Here is a 20,192-nt window from a genome sequence, read left to right as displayed (position 1 = left end):
TCCAGTCCTTACTTTGTGAGTCCCCGTGTCTGGGAAACTTTCACAAGCCACTTAGTTCCTATGAAGAACCAAAAGAGGCCTCTGACCCCAGATGTCTAATTGGTACCTGGACGCCGGGGCTGCAGCCCTCTGCTTTTCCTGCGGTTGCTTGGGCAACCCTGCTCTTTTTTTCTGCATGTGGTGGGTGATGTCAAGGAAGTTACGGTGCTGTTGGTTTACCTTCTGGGAGAGGGCCAAGTGCACCGGTTTAAAACAAAGCAGATCAAAACACAAAACACAGCCTTGGAGACTCTGCCACTGCCATCTGGAGAGTTTTTAGCAACCACTGGATTCCACAGAGGGCAAGTCCCTAATTTCAGTGCACAGCGGCACGTCACAGCTCCATTCTACTCCCCATTCACCCCGGCAAGATCTTCTAGTATTTTGAGGTCTGTGGGCATGCCTCTTCTCTTGAGCAGCCTTTGGGACTCAGAAGGATATGTAACAAGGGTGCCCACACTGTACACAGACACAGGGCCACGGCCCGACAGCACGCAGACATGGACAACAGCCTGCTTCTTCTCTCCGCCAGAGAACGGGGAATGTGTTCAGTGCCGTCACTGACGCTGGGTGCCCTGTTGGACCCAGGAGCTCTGGGACTTGCTGAGGCCACAGAGGTGCAGTGGGCTGGAGTGTGGTTCTGGCTTGCTTGCTGTTTGAGGAAGTTCCCGGTCCTTCTGACACCATGACTTCTGCAGGTGTGGAAGGAAAGGATCTTCCCTGTTCTGTGCTTGGGGATGCTCAGGACTGCAGCCCAGGGACAAGGGAACAGGAGTTGTGGAGAGGAGGTGGGACCCACCGGGTAGGGTTCCTCTTCAAGGTGTCTCTGGATCTCTGCAGACACCTGCCCACCCGCTGGGGGCCCTGGGTGTGTAAGGTGGCTTCTCTGCTTTCTCTGTCTTCATCGCTGGCCGGGGCCCTGGGGCTGGCGCAAAGCACGAGTAGACTTTTGTGGAGGGGACATGGAAGGGGCTCGCCGGGCAGAGACGTCGGTCGTGTGTTTGGGATGGGAGTTCTGGCTGCTGTATCTTCTGCAAGGACATGGAAAGGCTCCCAGAGAGAACTGTGCCCAGCCCTGACCCTGGCCCCATAGCAAGGCACCCATCTGACCCAGGGGAAGGGTGCCCTCAGTTGGTCACTCTTGTCCTGGCACTTGCCTAGGGTTATTCTGGCCTTAGCTGGCCTTGGGTGGAGGCCACCTGGGAACGGTGGAGGAGGTCTCTAACCCACCCTTCCTTTCACTTGTTAGGACCGTCAGGATGTGAGCTTGCCAAGAGAGATGTTTGACCTTGAGGCCCAGCTCCAGAAAACAGACCTCCCTGATGCCTCTCCCAACCGAAAACCTCACCGGCAGGAGGGCGGTTCCAGTCTGAGTAGTCTGGCCTGCCTTAAGGCCTCCGTGGCTGTGCTTTCTGCTACATTTGAGCACAACTGAATGAGACGTGTCCACAGCCACGCCCTTCCTGGTGCTGACTCAGCATCCCCAGGGTTTATACAGTGCGGGCAGGGAGTAGAAGGGGCCGGGGCCTCTTGGTGAGTGGGGTGAAGGTGGCAGCAGGAAGCCCGTGTCAGCCTCTGATGTAACCCGGACTCCCCAGGACCCGTTTTCCTCTCTTCTCCCTGGGCCTGCCTGTGTCTGGACAAGTCACCATGGACCCCTGATGCCCAGAACAATGTCCCCTTGGAAGGAAGAGTGCGTCTGCATTCGGGAGCCACCCACCAGGCAGCTAGAAACATCTGCCGCTAGTAGGTACGCCAGAAGTCTGGTGAGGTCGGAGGCACCTAACTGGGCGGTGCCGGGAAGGAAGGGGTTCGGATGCCTTCTGGGAATAAGCTCTCTCCCGGCCTGGTCTTCTTGGCATCTGTGTCAGGTCAGCCCTCCCTCACCAGCTAATGCTGCTGCAGGCCAAGAGGCTTAGGTGGGTCTCCATGGCAACCGTGGCTGGCCTGCCTCCAGGTTCTGCAGGGAGTTGTGCCTCCAGCTCTGGGGACATACACACTCCACAAACACCAGCCCAGCTGGGGCCCTCCTCCAGCTGGCGCCTCTGGTAAAACTTCTCAGCCGGGAGAAGCAGAGACCATAGGAGGCAGCCGGCACTGGAAGAGGAGGAGGCAGTCTGTGAGGATGGTGTGCCCCCTTCTGCCTCTGCCTGTGTGCAACTGCTCAACTTCCTACTTTGCCTAAAAAAAAGATCAAGGCTCTCTTCTCCTAGACTGGGAAACAGAAAGCAAGGACCCCTTCGGTGACATTTTCCTGGGCGGAGGTGAATCTCAGGTAAGGGAGGGAGGGGTCTCCCCAGAAGTGGCAGGTCCCTGCCCTCATAGTGAACAGCTATGCCCTTAGGGGTCAGCTACACTTGGTTATGAGCTTGGGGGGGGCTCCCTGGCCATCTGGGAACCAGAAAGTAGGCTGGACCCAGGACCCAGGTGACCATGGGAAGCCCCATCAGCCCTCACTGGTCAAAGATGAGCAGACTCAGGCAGGATCCTGGGGGAAGGGGGTTAGCTAGCCTAGTTCTTTCTTCATGAATTTGGGGGGAGCCAGTGCTGTTGTCTACTTCGGGCTGAGCAAGCCTCGGAGAGAAACCGGCCTCGGTACTCCCTCTAGGGCTACACAGAGGACACAGGGGTGTGTGTGTGTGTGTGTGTGTGTGTGTGTGTGTGTGTGTGCGTGTGTGTGTGTGTGTGTGTGTGTGTGTGTGTGTGTTTGTGTGTGTGCGTAAGCAAACCTCAAATCAGAGGGTGTCATCCATCTGAGAAATGCAACTTTGGCACCTCTAAGGGACAGAGTCAAGTCTAGGCATACAGCAGGGACCAGGGAATGTGTGTTCCCCTCCACAATGGAACAGTCTATGAGGTCCCAATAAGGCACCGGCAAGGAGACTTGGGTGAAGATGGGGAGGATCCAAGAGGTAACATTGGGATGAAGGGGGTTTCTTGGAGATTGTCTACCATAGCCAGACCTGAGTACTTGCACCTCTGCCTCAGTAGGAAGAAAATGACTGAGACTCATTCATCCATTGATCCGTTTGCCATCCGTCCATCTATGGACCCTTCCATATACATGTACATGTATCCATCCATCCATCCATCCATCCATCCATCCATCCATCCATTTGTGGACCCATCCATCCACATGTGTACGTATGCATCCATCCACCCACTCACCTACCCATCCATTCACATACCCAGCTGCCCATGCTTGCGTCCATCCATCATTACAGATGCCTGGGATGATGGGTCCCATGGTCACTGAGATCCATGCTATCTTGGTGGAGAGCAGTGACAGACAGGCTACAGGAAGAGATGGACCCTTAGAGGAGGGCTTGGGAGATGAATAGGTCTTTGCCAGGTATGTGAAAGACCCACAGGTCAGGACCATTCGCACCTGTCTCCATAGATTATAGATAATTTTTCTAATGCCGAAAAGAAACAAGGCTAACTTGTAGCTGGTGAAGCTGACCTTGGGTTTCTGAAAAACAGCCAGGGAGAGAATTAGTGAGAGACGGAAGTTATATACGCTCGCTTGGCCTCTGCTAGGACCCAGGGTCTGGCCTCTGTGGACGCAGTTGCTATAGGAGGTAACCCGTGCTCTGGGACAGCCTGGGTCAGGTGCCCTTAGGCTCCAGGGCCTGCAGATACTCAGCTGAGCTGTGGGATCCCAGCTACACAAGGGGATAGTAATAGTTGCTGGTCTGGGTGTGGCTCCCTCTGGACCAATCAGAGTTCTTTAGATCAAGGACAGCATCACCTTCCCTATGTGGCACCGGTGAGCATAGTGGTCCCTTCTAATGGTCTAGGACCAGACTCCTCTTCCCTCGGGATTCAGGGCAGGCTTGGAGTGTTTCTAAGATGAAAAGTCGCTGTCCTCAGGGATGTCCAGAAACGGTGGGAGGAGAGGCTCAGAGTATGAGCAGAGGTGGCCTTGTAATGAACGGGAGGCTCAGGAGGTGAGAGGAGAGTGACACCTAGGGGCAGCGGTAGGAATGGCGGCTTTTGTGTGGACCAGCCCCAGGCGCCTACAATCAGTTTCTCTTGGAAGATAGAGGCTCTCAGCTCTCCCCAGGCAGCCACCAGATCACAGGGCACCAAGCGGGTGGTGGGGCGGGGGTGGGGGGGTGGGGGGTGGGGGGGTGGGAGAATGGGGGTGGGGAAGAGGGGGAGGATAGGCTTTCTTTTCTGTTCTACAGACCTCTGGTGGTCACTGGGAAAGCATTTTCTAAGGTGTCTCTAGATGAAACATCACCAAGGCCAAATGAGAGAAAAACCAGCTCTGTAGAAACGCAGCCGTTAAAATGTGCATAAAACAACTTTTGACAAAGTGATATCTGTGCGCTCCTAGAAATAGGTAAGAGTATACAATCTAATGACATCCCTAATAAACGCCGTGTTTCAGAGTAATGGCGAACACACAGTATTTCACTGTGAAGGGTCAGGACCACATTTATGGTCTTGGCTGGAGGTAAAGTCCCAGGTGTCATGGATGCTCTGGGGTTATGTGGTGACCACTCCCACCTGGAGGAGATGCTACGGTAAAGTATTTTATGTTTATTTATTTCATGTGTATGAATGCTTTTGCCCACATATGTGTGCATGCAGCACACGTGTGGCTGGTGCCCACAGAAATCAGAAGTGGGGCATCAGATACCCAGGAGTTGTGAAGTACCATGAGGGCACTGGCCTCTTCAAGAGCAGCCGGTGCTCTTAACTGCAGAGCCACCTTTCCAGCCCAGAAACGTTACATTTTAAACTAAAGGTAGAAACAAGGTTTTTCCAAGTTCATAAACTTGGCTCTCCTAGGACCCCAGGGAAGAGCCCCTGCACTAAGGGCTGGCGGCAGTCACAGGGGCACCAGCTTTCTGACGTGAAAGCTCTTATCAGGGTTCTCTGATTTTACAGATTCTCTGCTCTTATCAGGGTTCTCTGATCTTACAGGGGAGCCCGAGGCAAGCACCCTCATGGCCCCTCTTACAGATGGGAAAACTGAGTCCGGAGATCGGGACTTAGGCTAGATGTGTCAGGTACGGCTGACACTCTCTCCCCAGCTTCAGCCTGCCTCACAAGAGACAGCAGTTGACCAAAGGGAAGGGGGACAGCCAGGCCGCCAAGCTTGTCTGAGGTTAAAGGGAGGTGCGGCTGCACTTCTTAGCAGAAGAGACCCGGGGAGAGAAGGAGGAGCTGTCAGCAGGGGGCAGCATCCATTTCCCAGACACGGGAGAGAGGCATAGCCCCAAGGTTCTCACGGCCACAATGTTGGGGCCCTGACAGCCTCAGGACTCAGGGCGCGCACGTCTGCTTAGCTGACTTTCATTTCTCCTGTCCCCACTTGGTGTCACCACAGGCCAGCATTCTGTCTGTGCTCAGCCATTTGGCAGCGCTCACTTCCAGGCTGTGTAGCAGGGAAGGCAGACCCGGGGATGGCCTGCGCCATACCTTCTTTTGAGTGCCATTGGACTCTGGGGAGTTTGCTGCACAGTGTGTCAACCCTGTGCATAGATGAGGAATGTAAGGCAGGGGGAACGAGGCAGTGAGTTCTCAGTGGGGGTTTCCTGGATGTCCTCTCAGTAGAAGCATCATAAAGGCTCTCTTTCGAGACCCCCCCCACCTCAGACTCCAAAGTCTGTAATCCAAGCATGCTCCATCCAGCATGCTTATTCTCAAATACACACTCCTTTAGGGGGCCTCACATCTAATGCAGTGAAGGCAGGCACAGGCTCTGGGGTCTGCTGACCTTACGGCATCCCAGCACACTGCCTGTGCCTGCTGGTGGAGAATTCCACAGCCTCGTGTGCTGACATGCAGGGAAGCTGGTAAAAAAGTATAATGGACACCAAAAACCAAACCAAAACCAACCAACCAAACAAACAAAAATCCTCAGATAGTAAAACAATCATTTTTGCTATATGTAAGAGTCACACATTTGTGTGTGTAAACACGCATGCGTGTTGTTTGCCTAAATGGTTGGAATGGAGGACTGCCCTCATCCACAAACACTCAGCACGGTCTCCTAACACTGCCCTAGACCCCAGGGCTGCTTCACACCCAAGGAAACCAGCAGTCACTCCTAATGTCCACACTGCTATCTGGGACTGTCAACGAGGTCAGGCCTCCATGACAGATCCTGAGGTCACTAAGGCCCTGTCACAGGCTCCAGTGGTGGGCTGGAGTGTGAGGAGCCTTGCTAGCTTGCCCAGGAGTTCTGTTCCTGGGGGAGCAGGGGCTACAGAGGGGGCAGTGAGGAGCCAAATCTCCCAGGGCAGGTCACACACAGCCTGGCTCGTCCTGGAGTCTGCCTGGCTGGCAGCTGTCTAGAGACTGTCCTCCCCTCCCCCAGCCTCCCTCCCCATCCTGGGGCCTTAAGAACTTAATTGGGCTGCTTGCCCCTAGAGCTCGGCTGGCAGCTGGCACCCGGGACAGAAATAGCTGCAGCGGGAATCTTGCTGCTGCTGGATCAGGGCCAGTGTTGAAGAGCATGCGGGTGGGGAGAAGAAAGTTGAGACCGTCCTCTCCTTTCCAGTGAGACCACCCCAAGCCGGGCCCCACAAGTTTAGGGTTCACCGAGCACGGGGTCAGGAGCCCACCCAGCCTTAGCCCCTGAAAAACATCGGCCTCTACAGGCCAGTTCAGGTCTCCAGGAGAGAGGGGCTGAGGAGGAGGCCACGCTTCAATGAGATTGATCACTTCCCTGTGTTCATGGCCATTTGTATTTCATCTTTTTTTTTTCTTCTTCTTCTTCTTCTTTTTGAGACAGGGTTTCTCTGCCTTGGAGCTCACTTTTCAGACCAGGCTGGACTCCAACCCACAGAAATCCGCCTGCCTCTGCCTCCCCGTGCTGGGGTTAAAAGTGTGCGCCACCACCACCCGGCTGGTATTTCGTCTTTTGAGAACTGCCATTTCATCAGCCCAGTTCTTGACTCTGTCCCTTGATTTCTTGCTTATTATTTAATTATTTGCGTGTTTTAGATACTAATTCTATGTGGTGTGTGTGTATCCGTCAAGCCAAATGTTTTCGCCTATCCTAGGCTCCTCCCCTCAGTCAGCTTTTCTTTGGTGTGTTGGGTTCCCTTGGTCAACTGTTGGCCTTGTTTCCTGGATAACTACAGTCCTATTGAGAAAGCCCTCGCTTCCACTGGTGTCTGAAGTGTTCCCCTCCTCCTTCCTCTAACGGCGATAGCATTTCTCGTCTTACACTGTAGTCTGGTCAATCTGGAGTTGGTTTTCACCCATGTCCTGCTCAGGCAGCCTCCTGTACGCCCTGGACCATGGCTTGGTCTTCCACCCAGGCTACCATCTCATATCAGGCCTTGTGTCCGACGTCTGCCGCCCCCCCACCCCCGCTCTTACCCTGCTCACCCACAGTCCCTTCTCCAACCCCCTTCATCATCAGACCTCATGCCCCACATGGAGACCGAGTGTGCTCTTCCCTAGTCATGCGATGTCGGTCTCGTGTCTCATGGAGAGCAGGGTCCCCGCACACTTTTGTGCGGTGTCCCTCCACCGAATGGCTGGTGCTGACTGCATTAGCGAATTATGAACAGGTGGTGGCGGTGAGCTCAGTTTTATCAGGGTAACGTCAACCCACACATTTCTAAGTGAACCATCCTTAGACTGCAAGTGTCTGAGGGTATGTGTGTGCATGTGTACCGTGTGTGCTGTGTTGTAATGTGCGCGTATGTGCATGTGTGCTCTATGTGGTGCGTGTTGTTTGTGTGCAGTGTGCGCGCACGCGTGTATGTGTTGTATATGTGTGCTGTGTGTGTATGTGTGTTTTTATGTGGTGTAGTGTATGCTTTCCCCTAGGGGTCATGGGGATATGATTTGCTCGGCTGTATGTGTGTTATGTTATGTATGTTGTGTGTGCTGTGTGTGGTGTGCATGCGTGTGTGTGTGTGTGTGTGTTATGTATGCTGTGTGTGCTGTGTGTGTGCTTTCCCCCATGGATTGTGGGGATATGACTGTGCTCAGCTGTACACGGTCTGCTTCCTGTTTTGTTTAGGGTTAGTGAGGTTTGGGGAGCAGTTTCTCTGGGTTCAGTCATGAGAATGCTCTCAGGACTCTTATCACCATGGCTACATACATTATCTCTTTGTAATGTTTACTGTGAACCGAGCTTATAGATCACAACTGCTTCTCAGATGGCCTATCTTGTTCTCCATAACGAGGAATTTTGCTCAGAGAGGTTGTGACCTACATGAGGCCACACAGCCGTAAGGGTGGGGGTGGGGGCAGATGTTTGGGGGCCCAACTCTCCTCTCTCTTGTTCTCCTGGGTTCTCCCCTAGCTGACAAGGGGCACAGGGAAGACCCACCCACTTCTCTGTGTCAGCAGGGCCTGGGGGACCATGTCCCTCATCCCGTGGCTCCGGTGGAGTGACACCCCACCCCGGCTGTCATCCCGGAGCCCAGCTGAGATGGTGCTGGAGACACTCATGATGGAGCTGGCTGGGCAGATTCGAGAGGTGGAGAGGCAGCAGAGGGAGCGTCGAAGAGCCGTCAGGAAGATCTGCACGGGAGTGGACTACAGCTGGCTGGCCAGCGCGCCCAGGCCTTCCTATGACCTCAGCCCTGGTGAGAGGCTGCAGTTGGAGGATGTATGTGCCAAGATCCACCCATCCTACTGTGGGCCTGCCATCCTCAGGTAACCCCGGCGTTGGGCTGGGGACCTTACTGGTTCCAGAGAGGGTCACTGCAGTTGCAGTAGCTCCAGGCCATTGGGATCAGAGGGTAGGAGTGGCCCAGATATAAGTTAGGGGGGTAGGAAAAGTAACTCAAAGGCATACTAGACCTGGGGCGGGGCTTCATCTGGGGCTGGCAGCTGATCCTGGAGGCCCCCAGGCTGCCATGGGTAAGTTCTCTTCTTCCTTCCCCGGGTGGTCAGGAACTTGCTTGTCAACAAGGCTTCCTTTGTTGTCTATTTATCTTCAATGCTTGCTACTTCTCCTGCTGAGTCTCTTCCTCTTCTCCCCCCCCCCCCCGCCCTTTAGCCCAGGCTAGCCCAGAACCCAGTAGGTAGCCTCACCCCGCCTCAGATTCACAGCAATCCCGCTGCTTCAGCGTCAGTATCGCTTCTGTAGGGTCTTTCCCAGGCAACCTCTCCAAAACTGTGCCTTAATTATTGTGTTTCGATCACTGGCCAGCCCGAGGCGTGAGCGTGTGTAGGGGGAGAGGGAACACGGGGCACCAAGTGTGTGAAGCTTAGGCACAGCCCTGTCCAGACCTTAAACCACCTCCCCGAAGGTGTGGCCCACCTACCTCTGCCCCCACTGACCTGGTGAAGTCCATCCAAAACCCGGAATGATCCCAAAAGAGCAGAGGTTCCTTGTCTGCATTTCTCTTTGTAAAGGACAAATCTACAACTAAACACGTTAGCCCCGACTCTCGCAATCACCCCCCCCATTCTGTGCTTTCTGTCTGGAATCCCCCTACAAACGAGGGCTTCCCCCCCACCTCCCCCCTTTGGCTTTTGTGGTCTTCTCGCTGGCTGACTTCCCTGCAGATTGCCATTTCCCATTTTCCTGATTCTGTTGTTTACTTCGGAAAGGAATGTGGGGCTGAGATCCAGAGAGGGCCACCGCAAGTGCTCTGGCCGTTCAGACCCACAGTGAGGGGGCTCCGGAGCTGTCACTGGTCTTCCTGACCAGTGCTGGTCCTCTACAGGCTGGAGGAAGGCAAGGATCTAGTGGATGATTCTTGAGCTCCACGGAGAAATCTTCTAGGCAGAGGAAACAGCTTGGGAGACACACAAGGAGCAAGGAGGCACAATTGTCTGTCCTTCCTGCTCTTCCTGGGAAGGAGAAGGGGCAGTGTGTGCATCATCCTGAAGAGATGCGGGGCCGGGGGAGATGGGACTCTGATTACACAGTGACGTCACCAGACATGCATTTCAGAGCAATCAGCAGGGCAGGTGGGGCACCGAAAGACTCACTTAGTCGGGCTGCCCGTCTTAGCGCGTACCTCTGAGGACTCTGCCCACGTCGGATTTATAAGCTGGCGTCAGGCTCCTTGCATATGAGCACGAACCTTGCAAAAAGGCAGGCGCTGCCTTTTACAGATGGGGCAATTGAGGCTCAGAGGTGAACAGAGCTGGGATTTGAGCTCAGGATTGACTGGGACAAGAGTAAAGCGGAGGTGGCATGCTCAGCTCAGCACAGCGCGTCCTTCGTGTCCCCTGCAGGTTCAGACAGCTGCTGGCGGAGCGGGAGCCCGAGGTGCAGGAGGTGGCGCGGCTCTTCCGCTCCGTGCTGCAGGAGGCCCTGGAGAAGACGAAGCAGGAAGAGGAAGCCCATAAACTGACCCGCCAGTGGAGTTTGAGACCCCGCGGCAGCCTGTCGTCCTTCAAGGCCCGTGCACGCATCGCGCCCTTCGCCAGTGACATCCGGACCATCTCGGAGGACGTGGAGCGCGATGCGCCACCCCCACCACGCACCTGGAGCATGCCGGAGTTCAGGGCGCCCCAGGCCGACTGACCTCCCTGGTGTGTCACCTGCAGGAGGGAATGACAGTGACCGGGTTGCTGGTGCTGGAACCTCCCCACCTACCGTGAACAGGAGACCCACCATGCGGCTGCTGCTGGACTGCGGAGCCACCTACCCTGGTAGTGCACGCCTGCTTGGCTACAAGGAGGAGACTTGAGCCCTGTTCCTCCCCAGCAAGGTCTCCACTTGCCAGCCTGATGCAGACACAAGGCCTGGTGTTGGAGCCGGCTCCTTCCCATCCTCACCCCGACTTCCTAGGTGCCCCTTTTCTGATGACCAGATGATACTCACTGCAGGGGAGCCACAGCCTGGGGCCCAGGACAACCGGTGGGGGCCATAGAGACGGTTTCAGCTCACTCTTCAGCTAGTGAGTGAAAGATGTAGCCTCCCAAGGGTCTCACTGCTTTTGCCTTAACTCTGATCCCTCCAGTGTGGCATTGTTCCTGCCTCTGAGTCCTTGAATACTGGGTTATGATGGGACAGGACCAAAGACCACATCTCCACCCACCTACCCCTTACCTATCCCTTACCACCACGTGGGTTAGGGTGGGGCCAAGGCTGCTCTCCAAGAATAGTAGCCAGGGGTAGTTAGGACGACCATAACCCCTACAGTGTCATCGCCTGGTGTGTGGCCAGGCCAGATTCAGGGCGGCTGCTGAAGCAGAGGCTGCTGAAGATGAGGCTTCTCACACCAGCTTTCTAGGAAGTGAGGTCACCTACGGTGCCTGAGCCAACCAGTCCCAAGCAGTGTCCTACAGCTTCACGCTCTAACTGGTGGTGCATGTGTGGGTCACCTGCAGAAAATCTGGAAGACCAGGTGCTCCCACATGCTCTGGGGTAGAAGTGGGGTTCAGGGTAGAGAGTGTCTCCAGTTCCCAGTGCACACCCAGAAAACACGAGTGAACCTTATAGTAAGTAGTCCGAATAAGATGCCAGGGGGAGGAAATCACCCAGTAATGCATGGGAGGAAATTACCTGGTAATGCATGCAGTCCCTGGCTCTGTCTGTCTGTCTCTCTGTCTCTGTCTCTCTCTGTCTCTCTCTTTCTCTGTCTCTGTCTCTTTCTCTCTCTGTCTCTGTCTCTCTCTCTCTCTGACTCTGTCTCTTTTTCTTTCTCTCTCTCTGTCTCTGTCTCTCTGTCTCTCTCTCTCTGTATCCCCTTTCCTCTTTTCAACTTCAAGACAGGATTTGACCCTTCTGGCTGGCCAAGTGGTTCTCCTGCCCCAGCCACCTGAGTGCCGAGGCCACAGAGTGAACACTCTTTTTTAAGTGATCTGGTTTTGGGTTACCTCACTGGAATCTGGAAAAAGCACCACAGGATGCGCAGACCTCTTATTCACCGTTGTCAGGATGAAGGAGCTGATTGTCTCATTAATGTAATAATTCCTTCCAAATAAAAAAACACTTTAAACACGTCTTTTCCTGGAAGGTATTGAAAAGTTCACTCAGTTGCCAAGCTTTGGATGGAAGTCCAAAGTGACCCGTGTTGTGTGATGGGGGTTCACTTCGATTCAGTGGGCTTATGGATGCTTCAACCGTGACACCAAGGACTGAAAAGGCTTTGAAACAAGTCTGCAGTTGGGAGGACATGTTGAGGGAGATGGAGCATGTCAGGGGCCCTGGCTGAGAGGCCCTCCCTGGCGGAGATGTGACTGGAGGGGAGTTCGGAGGAGTCCTCAGGGGACAACTACTGATTTCTTCTTCCAGGTTCTCTGCAAAGAAAAGGAAAACCTGAGGTGGTGAACAAACTTGCTCTTGAATGGCCAGCAGCTGCAGCCGGCGTCCTTGCCGGCCTCCCCAGTACTGTCCTGCCTTGTCCCATCTCAACTGTGATCCAGAGGCGGTCCTCTGCACCCAGGCTGCTAAAGGGACTAGTGGCACTTGCCGCCATTTCTGCTTAAACTCAGGAGCAGCAAACGGAAGTGTCTGATGAGCGGCTGGTGGTGGCGGGAGTGCGAGGGTTGGATGCCCAGGACGGAGATGGAGTCCCTCTGCATCTGAGCCTGCGCCCGCTAAGCTGGAGCTGGGGCTGTATGACCCGATGACTGATTTCTGTTTGTGATGGAGACTTTCGAGTACTAGAAAGTAAAGGGGCCTTTAATAGTTACTAATATTTATTTAATAATACTAATATTTCACATTTTAATATCTCAATCTGAAATTTGGGCAGATACTTTTTTTTTTTTTTTTTTTTTTTTTGGTTTTTACGAGACAGAGTTTCTCTGTATTGTTTTGGAGGCTGTCGGTCCAGCCCGGCCTGGAACTCACAGAGATCCGCCTGCTCTGCCTCGTGAGTGCTGGGATTAAAGGCCCCTTCCTGGAGTCAGACAAGCGGCCATTGTACCGTGAGGTCACTCCTGCTACTTTCGGACTGGTAATGCGCATTGTATTAAATCAACATCGCGAGACCCAGAGGCGCTAACCTAAAAGTAGAAGCATTTGTTAAAAGGTCTCTTCACTGTAGTCAAAAGAAAAACTAACAAATATTTTTTATAGGTTTCCGAATAGACCTGCATTTTTCTGTTCCTGAGAAAAGTGTTCGCAACCCCACAGAGGCTGCAGTTTTTCTAGCATGTTCTATCATGTTGTCCAGCTCAAGCGCAGCCATGGTTCCTCTGCTGAAACAAACAGCAGCACGCCCCTAAGCTGGCTCTCCCGTCCTGGCTGGAATTTGGCTGGGGAGGGGAGGGTCTGGACAGGAAGGAGGAAGACATTCCAGGAGCCGGCTCTTTCTCTAGTTCTGAGCTGGGACCTATGCAGCTGACAAGAGGCCATTCTGGTCCCTGCTGGGGCCAGGCACATCTGCTGGACTCTCACCAAGTGTCCAGGCTTCAGATCAGGCACATCAGGGCAGAAGTAGTCACGAGCAGGAGGGAAACGGTCCTGACCAACAAAAGCTGCAAGAGGAGTTTCAGAAATTCATCTCTTCTTCCAGGAAGGCCACCGTGACCGCTGCCCGGGACAGGGAGCTGTCTGTCACTGAGTTCCCGTAAGAACTTCTGACTGGTCCTTACAGCCAGTGTCATTTCAGAAACGGATGGGCGCTGTGCTTCACCTCAGGTCACAGGACCGCTGGCCAGGGTTTGGGGATCAGCACTGGGGCCAGGGCTTATCCCCCTTCTGCACCCCAGTCTGCAGCACACTCTTTCAGAATACCCCAAGCATCCTTGTCACGGCGCTTATCAGGCATGGACGTTAAGTGCATGTACTCCTCTGTTATCACCCTTCTCCTGCCTCCAGTCTGCGTGAGAGTCGTGGGTGATGGAACCTTTTATGCCGATGTTTCTTCCGGATATACAGCAAGCGCTTTACAAGTGCAGGATGAGCATATGGTTCTCAACGTAGAGTTTTCACAGAGGCAGGGGGAGGAGCATGAAGCATTTTTGATGTGTCTGTACTGCTCGTTAGATTGTTAGTTCTCCGAGGCAAGGGTCCATGTCTGATCTCAGTTTACATCTCCCAAGTCATGGCTGGCACATAGTAGGTGGTGAAGAGACCTATTGCGCTGGCTAGTTTTGTGTCAGCTTGACACAAGCTAGGGTTGTCTGAAAGGAGGGACCATCAATTGAGAAATGCCTCCATGAGATCCAGCTGTAGCATGTTTTCTTAGCAATCAATGCGGGAGGGCCCAGTGCCTTGTGGGTGGTGCCATCCCTGGGCTGGTGGTCCTGGGTTCTATACGCAAGCAGGCTGCACAAGCCATGGAGAGCAAGCCAGTGCCCAGTACCCTCAATGGCCTCTGCATCAGCTCCTGCCTCTAGGTTCCTAGCCTGCTTGAGTTCCTGCCCTGACTTCCTTTGATGATGAACAGCAATATGGAGGTGTAAGGTGAAATAAACCCTTTCCTCCCCTGTAATGATGTTTTATCATAGCAATAGTGACCCAAACATTTATTGTACACTTCTGTATACAGTATCCACCTGGGAGTTGGATCAGGGTGGGATTACCTGAGGCATTCTGCCAGACGAGATCAAGCTAACTATTTGATTGTCTGAATTACTCAGATGGCTCCGGGAGGAGGTGTGTGTGTGCGTGCGTGCGTGCGTGCGTGCGTGCGTGTGTGTGTGTGTGTGTGTGTGTGTGTGTGGCTATACCTTTCCTTGCCCACTGTTGCACTTGAGATAGACGCATCTGCCTGTGACCTTTTGGAGAGAGGCAGGAGCACCCTCCGCTAACCCTCGCTGCAGTTCTGCATCGTGCAGCGGTCAGCCAGCCACGGACTGTGAACACCACAGTGGAAACGTTCCTAGTGCCGAATTTCATCACACTCCAAACCATCTGAGCGTTGCTCACGTGTGTTGGGGCCAGAAGCCCCCTCCCCGACGAAGCCCGGTGATGAGGCAGTGCCGACGCCAGCAGTGACCGACGGACTAGTGCCCTGGCTGCTGTGACTTCGGAAAACGCGCTATTGCCGTAAAAGGGCAACAGCTGCGGGCAGGCCCTCAGCAGGAACATCCAGAGGACAGCCTTGTTGTCATAGCAACCCCGTGCATGCGTGCGTATTGTCACCCTTTCAGCGGGACAGGATGTGTAGGTGGCCACAGTGATTATGATTCTGACTCAGACCTGCAGGTGATGACCTCTGAAGGACAGAGCCAGGCCGATGTGCACGTTTGTGTCTTAGTTTTCAGCGGGAGTTTGCACGATTTAAATGCAAAAGAGCTCACTGAAGAGGATACGCAGAAACACTTTGGGAGCTAGAAAGATGGCTCAGTGGTTAAGTGCGCTGGCTGCCCTTCCAGAGGACTTGAGTTCAAATCCCTAAGCTTACATGGTGGCTCACAACCACCTAGAACTCCAGTCCCTGAAGATCCCATGCCCCTCGGTCTCTGTGGGGTTCTATGAATGCATGTGGTGCAGACACATTTACGCAGGCAAAACACGCATGCACAGAAGATAAAACTAAAACTTTTGAAAAAATAAAAATCCAAAATGTCTGGGAGGTGCGCGTCTGAGAATGTCTCAGAACGCCCTTCTGTTCTCCAAACAATCCGCATTTTCAGAGTGATTGGTTTCCACAAGCATTCATTCCAGACTCTTTTCCTATCCTCAGTAGTTCTGCTCTGTCTGCAACATAAAAGCCTCAAACGTCTGGTTCTTTTTTAAGTTATCATTCCTTTTATTTTCCTAAGTCAGGGAACTCTTTGCACCTATAACCCCGAGAGCAGAGAGCCTCAAATCTCCCCAGATTGAATACAGCACGCTCTATGAATGCGTACTTTATTTCCAGAAACAAGGTATAGCTTTTATTGAGTGTTCAAAATGACGCGGCTTGGAGCAAAATGCTTGTCTGAGTCTACACCAGGGCGCACGTTCGCTCTCACCACCCCGCTCCCCATCCCGGTCCCCAGGCTTGCTCGCTGCAAACCTCCCGCCGACCGAGCAAGGCTGGGCGGGACTTCCGGGAGCGCCCGAAGGGGCGGGGCCGAGGCCCTCCGGGCGACGTCCGGTTAGGACTGTGGGTTGCGGGCGCGCCGTGGGCCTCGTGCTCCCCGGGCGAGCCTTTTTCACGCGTGCGGAGTGACGTCAGGCCCGGTTTACGTAGCCGATCGCGGGCCAGGGGTCTCAGACTGCTTGTTTTGTGCAGATTAATTTGATGACCACTTCCGTCGCGGGCGTGGTGGCCGTCTCGTCTTCGCTCTTCCGGGGAAGCGGTTTTTTTCCTCCTCGTTTTGGAGTCTTTTTGTGTGTGTTGCGGTGCCTCACCACGTCGTGGCGTTTGCCGGCTGATCTTCTGATGTTCTGACCTCTGTGACAAACCTCCAGGCCGACGCCGCGGGGCTGCGGGGATGGATGGCTCAGTGCCGAGCGCCGGCTGCGCTTTGCTCGGCTCCCTTGTGCCCTCTGCTGGCGCCCCGCACGCGTGCAGGCAGGACGCTGCGTGCAGAATAAGTGCGTTTTTAAAAGATGTAAAACGACGCCTATAGCCACTTCCCCCCCCCCCTCCGAGTGCAAAGGTGCTTAGCTCTTTAAGGATAACCCATCCCTCTTTTCTCCCCCCCAAAGACTTTCGTGTTCCGGAAAGCTTCTGTCCCGTGAATCTGAGCATAAAATTTCAAGTTTTTTTTTTTTTTTTTCGAGACAGGGTGTCTCTGTATTGTTTTGGAAGCTGCCCTGGAACTCGCTTTGTAGACCAGCTTGGTCTCGAACTCACAGAGATCCGCCTGCCTCTGCCTCCCTGGTGCTGGGATGAAAGGCGTGGGCCACCAATGCCTGTCTTAATCGGGGTTTCTGCAGCTGTGATAAAGCGCCGAGACGAAAAGCAAGGTGGGAGGTTTTTTCCTTTACAACTCTCGGGTCACAGCCTTCACCGAGGGAAATGAGGGCAGGAATTCAAGGCAAGAACGTGGAGGCGGGAGCTGAAGCAGGCTATGGAGGGGAGCCACTTATTGGCTTGCTCCTCCTGGCTTGCTCAGCCCGCTTTCTTCTAGAACCCGGGACCACCACGCCCAGGCATGGCACCATCTACCGTGAGCTGGGCCCTCCCGCACCAGTCACTAAATAAGGAAAATACCCCACAGACTCACCTACAGGCAGATCTCACAGAGGGCATTTCCTTGATCGAGATTTCTTCCTCCCAGACGACCCTTGGTCGTATCAGGGTTGACAGAAAAAGTAGCCAGCACAAAGACAAATTTGTACGGGTAGAGAGAAAAACCACTTTTTCAAAATATACAAGGCAACTGACAAATTGGTGTATTGTAACATTACTTCTGTTTCTTCAAAATTTTTTTCATTTCTTTTACATTTAACAAAAAAGAGGGTTAAAAGTTCTGCTGGAATGATTGCTTAAAATTAAATATTTTTGTGTATTCTGGTTTTTTTTAAAATCATAGAGTCAGCTTTTGACTTTTATTGGCAGAGTATCTTAAATGCTATTTCTCTTTCATTAGGTAAATACCTTCAGTAGTTGTTTATTGTTTCCTGGGGTTTGCAATTCTTATAGAATCTTGAATTGATAGATTTCTTGAAAATTTCCCTAAAATGTTTACTATATGAGGCCAGGTGTACCGCACACACCTGAACTCTTAGCACTTGGAAATGACGGCTGGAGCTCAAGACCAGCCTTAGCTTGTTTGCTAGTTGAAGTCCTTCCCTGCAGGAGGTCATGCAACTTGGTGTGATACAATATAAGTGTAAGGTTACAAAGTAATACCCTGCACTTCCCAGGTCACCCACCCTCTTTCTCACACTGGCCTCGGGTGACCCGTGTCTCTTACCTCTGAGCTGTCCCTCCCCAGAGGCTGTGCACACTCCTCTTCCCCCACCCACGACACACTTCTTGGGTGACTTCACCACCGGGGGCGCCTCCCAGTGCTCCATTCACAGAGGTGAAGAAATCTCCAAGGACTTGGTGCTCACTGAAGACCTGTGTTCCAAATGCAGCATGGTGCCTGTAACTACATCACCCATACATGACTGGTACAGTCTGCCTGCTTCTGAAAGGATGGCTGCTGCAGGCCTAGTCACGTGTGGAAGCAACAAGTCAACTGATAAAGGTTAAAACTTTTCCCAGTTCAGTAGTCTTTTATTTTATTTTTTAAAAGATTTATTGCTGGGCAATGGTGGTGCACTCAGGTAGGCAGAGGCAGGCGGATCACTGAGTTTGGGGCCAGCCTGATTGCAGATCAAGTTCCAGGACACAGTCTTGAAACAAAAACAAAAGCCAAACCAAAAGGAAAAAGCTTATTCCATTTTTTTAAAGATTAATGAAATTTTATGTGTGGGTGGTTTGCCTATTTGTATGCTAGGCCACAGAGGCCAGAAAAAAATGGCAGTGTGTCCCCTGGAACCGGGAGTTACACATGGTTGGTGAGCCACCATTTGAGGTGCTGGGCGTTGAATTCTGGAAGAGCAACCAGTACTCTTCACGGAGGAACCTTCTCTCTATCTCCATGTTTGTTTAAGATTTACTTCGACTTATGCGTATGTGTGTGTCTGTGCATTGGAGTACAGGTTGCTGTGGGAGAATTACAGGCAGTGGGGAGCTCCCTGAAGTGGGTGTTGGGTGCTCTGCGACAGCAGTGTGAGCTCTTAACTGCCGAGCCGTCTCTCTGCTGGTGCTGTGACTATCTCTTGTCTCCCTGAAAACAGTCAGGGGGCAGAATTCAGTGCTATCGATATACATCAACACCACACTCTACTGTAACCCTTACATACCCTCAGAGCTATCGATATACATCAATACCACACTCGACTGTAACCCTTACATACCCTCCTCGAGGATGCTAACCCCCCTTTGCTCGCTGCACTTTCTTTTCGTGAGGAATCAAGATTAGATGAACATGAGAGTAAGAGCTTTAATCTTATTGCTGTCTAGTGAAGGTAACTATTCGACACAGTAGAGGAAAACTGATGTATGTGGATCCACCTTTTCCAGAACGAACCCTACAACTTTCATTTTTTGTGAAACAGCCTGCTGTTTACCGTTCTGTTCTGTGGTCACCACTTTAGTGACAGAGGGACTCTGAACTTTAAGCAAACCACACCCCAGCATGCTATATGCAAGGGGGCTGGCTAAAATTCAAGGCCAGTACTTTGATAGGTTCGCTTTAAAATGTTTCCCATATCAACTACTTAAAAGCCACTCACAGTATGGGCTGGTAAGATGGCTCAGTGGGTAGAGGGGCTTGCTACCAACCTTGACAACCTGAGTTTGATCCCCCGGACCGGAATGGTAGGAGAGAACCAATTCCTAAAAGTTGTCCTCTGCCCTGGACTGTCCCTAATAACTGCTTTTCTCTTTTCTAAAGCTCAGTTCACAAAATGATGTTCTACTTTAGACGACTCAGAGAAAGAAAGACCTTGGAGACTGTGATGGCATCTTGACTCCATCTGGGATGAACTACAATCTAGAAATGACGAAAGATTATTTTTGCTTGGGGGAAGCCACTTCTAGTCTGGACTTTTGAGGTAGAACACTCACCCTTGATTGGATCAGAGCAGAAAGTCTCGCAGCTTTGATGTGGCCACGGCTTCTGCTGGAAGATTGCGTGAGGGCAAGGAAGCAGGGAGCTCTCGCTCTCCGCCTGCTGGCCCTCACCTTGCTAGCACATCCATTCCCTCACTGGCAGTGGAGTCCACATCCCTGGGATCCCAGCGTCTCCTGAAGACCAGCTGAGACATCCAGCCCTGTGGACTGGGCAACTAATGGCTTCTCGGACTTTCTGTTTCACGGCTAGTCATTGTTAGATTAATTGTACTTAAGCCTGTAAGTCATTCCAATGAATGTACACACACACACATACACACACACACACACAGAGTCATTCTATAACTTGTTACTCTAGAGAACCCCAACTAATACAGAGATGAAATAGTGAACGAACCCACAGCATGCCCTGAGTCTGGCCTTGTGGGCTACAGATTGGGCTTCTGGATTATTCTGAGGTCATGGACAGCCATCGCTGTACCAGAGCTCATCAGCAGTCAGCACAGTATGTTTCTAAGATGCACCTGTCTTCCAGGTCCCGTTTTTTGTTATAACTCTGGTATCTTCACAGAAGATTGAGAGGTTCCTGGACTCCCAAAAGCCGGTCAGGCAAGTTGTTTCTATTTAAAACCAGTCTTTTATGTGTACTGGTGCTTTGCCTGAGAGTGTGTCTGTGCACATGAGCAGTGTCCCCAGAGGCCAGAAGAGGGTGTTGGATCCTTTAGAACTTGAGTTACAGGTGGTTGT

At 52.7% G+C, this 20,192-nt stretch overlaps 1 protein-coding gene across 5 annotated transcripts; it reads left to right on the top strand.

Annotated features, from left to right (window-relative positions):
• Nucleotides 1-276: 276 nt before the first annotated feature.
• Rd3 (RD3 regulator of GUCY2D) lies at nt 277-11,926 on the top strand. 5 transcript variants are annotated; one of them, XM_021234590.2, is made up of 5 exons: nt 277-428; nt 1,289-1,789; nt 2,253-2,314; nt 8,368-8,676; nt 10,213-11,926. In XM_021234590.2, the coding sequence occupies exons 4-5, from the start codon at nt 8,381-8,383 to the stop codon at nt 10,502-10,504; spliced, it is 588 nt and encodes a 195-aa protein (XP_021090249.1). In that variant the 5' UTR covers nt 277-428; nt 1,289-1,789; nt 2,253-2,314; nt 8,368-8,380; the 3' UTR covers nt 10,505-11,926. The 5 variants fall into 5 exon arrangements, with proteins under 5 accessions (XP_021090249.1, XP_021090247.1, XP_021090246.1 ...); XM_021234588.2 differs by lacking the exon at nt 2,253-2,314; XM_021234587.2 differs by lacking the exon at nt 2,253-2,314 and having other exon boundaries at nt 8,365-8,676.
• The last annotated feature ends 8,266 nt before the right edge of the window (nt 11,927-20,192 follow it).

This window comes from Mesocricetus auratus, unplaced genomic scaffold, assembly GCF_017639785.1.
Source record: "Mesocricetus auratus isolate SY011 unplaced genomic scaffold, BCM_Maur_2.0 Super-Scaffold_100676, whole genome shotgun sequence".
Classification (NCBI taxonomy): Eukaryota; Metazoa; Chordata; class Mammalia; order Rodentia; family Cricetidae; genus Mesocricetus; species Mesocricetus auratus.
Note: the sequence above shows the minus strand (reverse complement) of the source record. Positions and strands in the feature narration are given on the sequence as shown.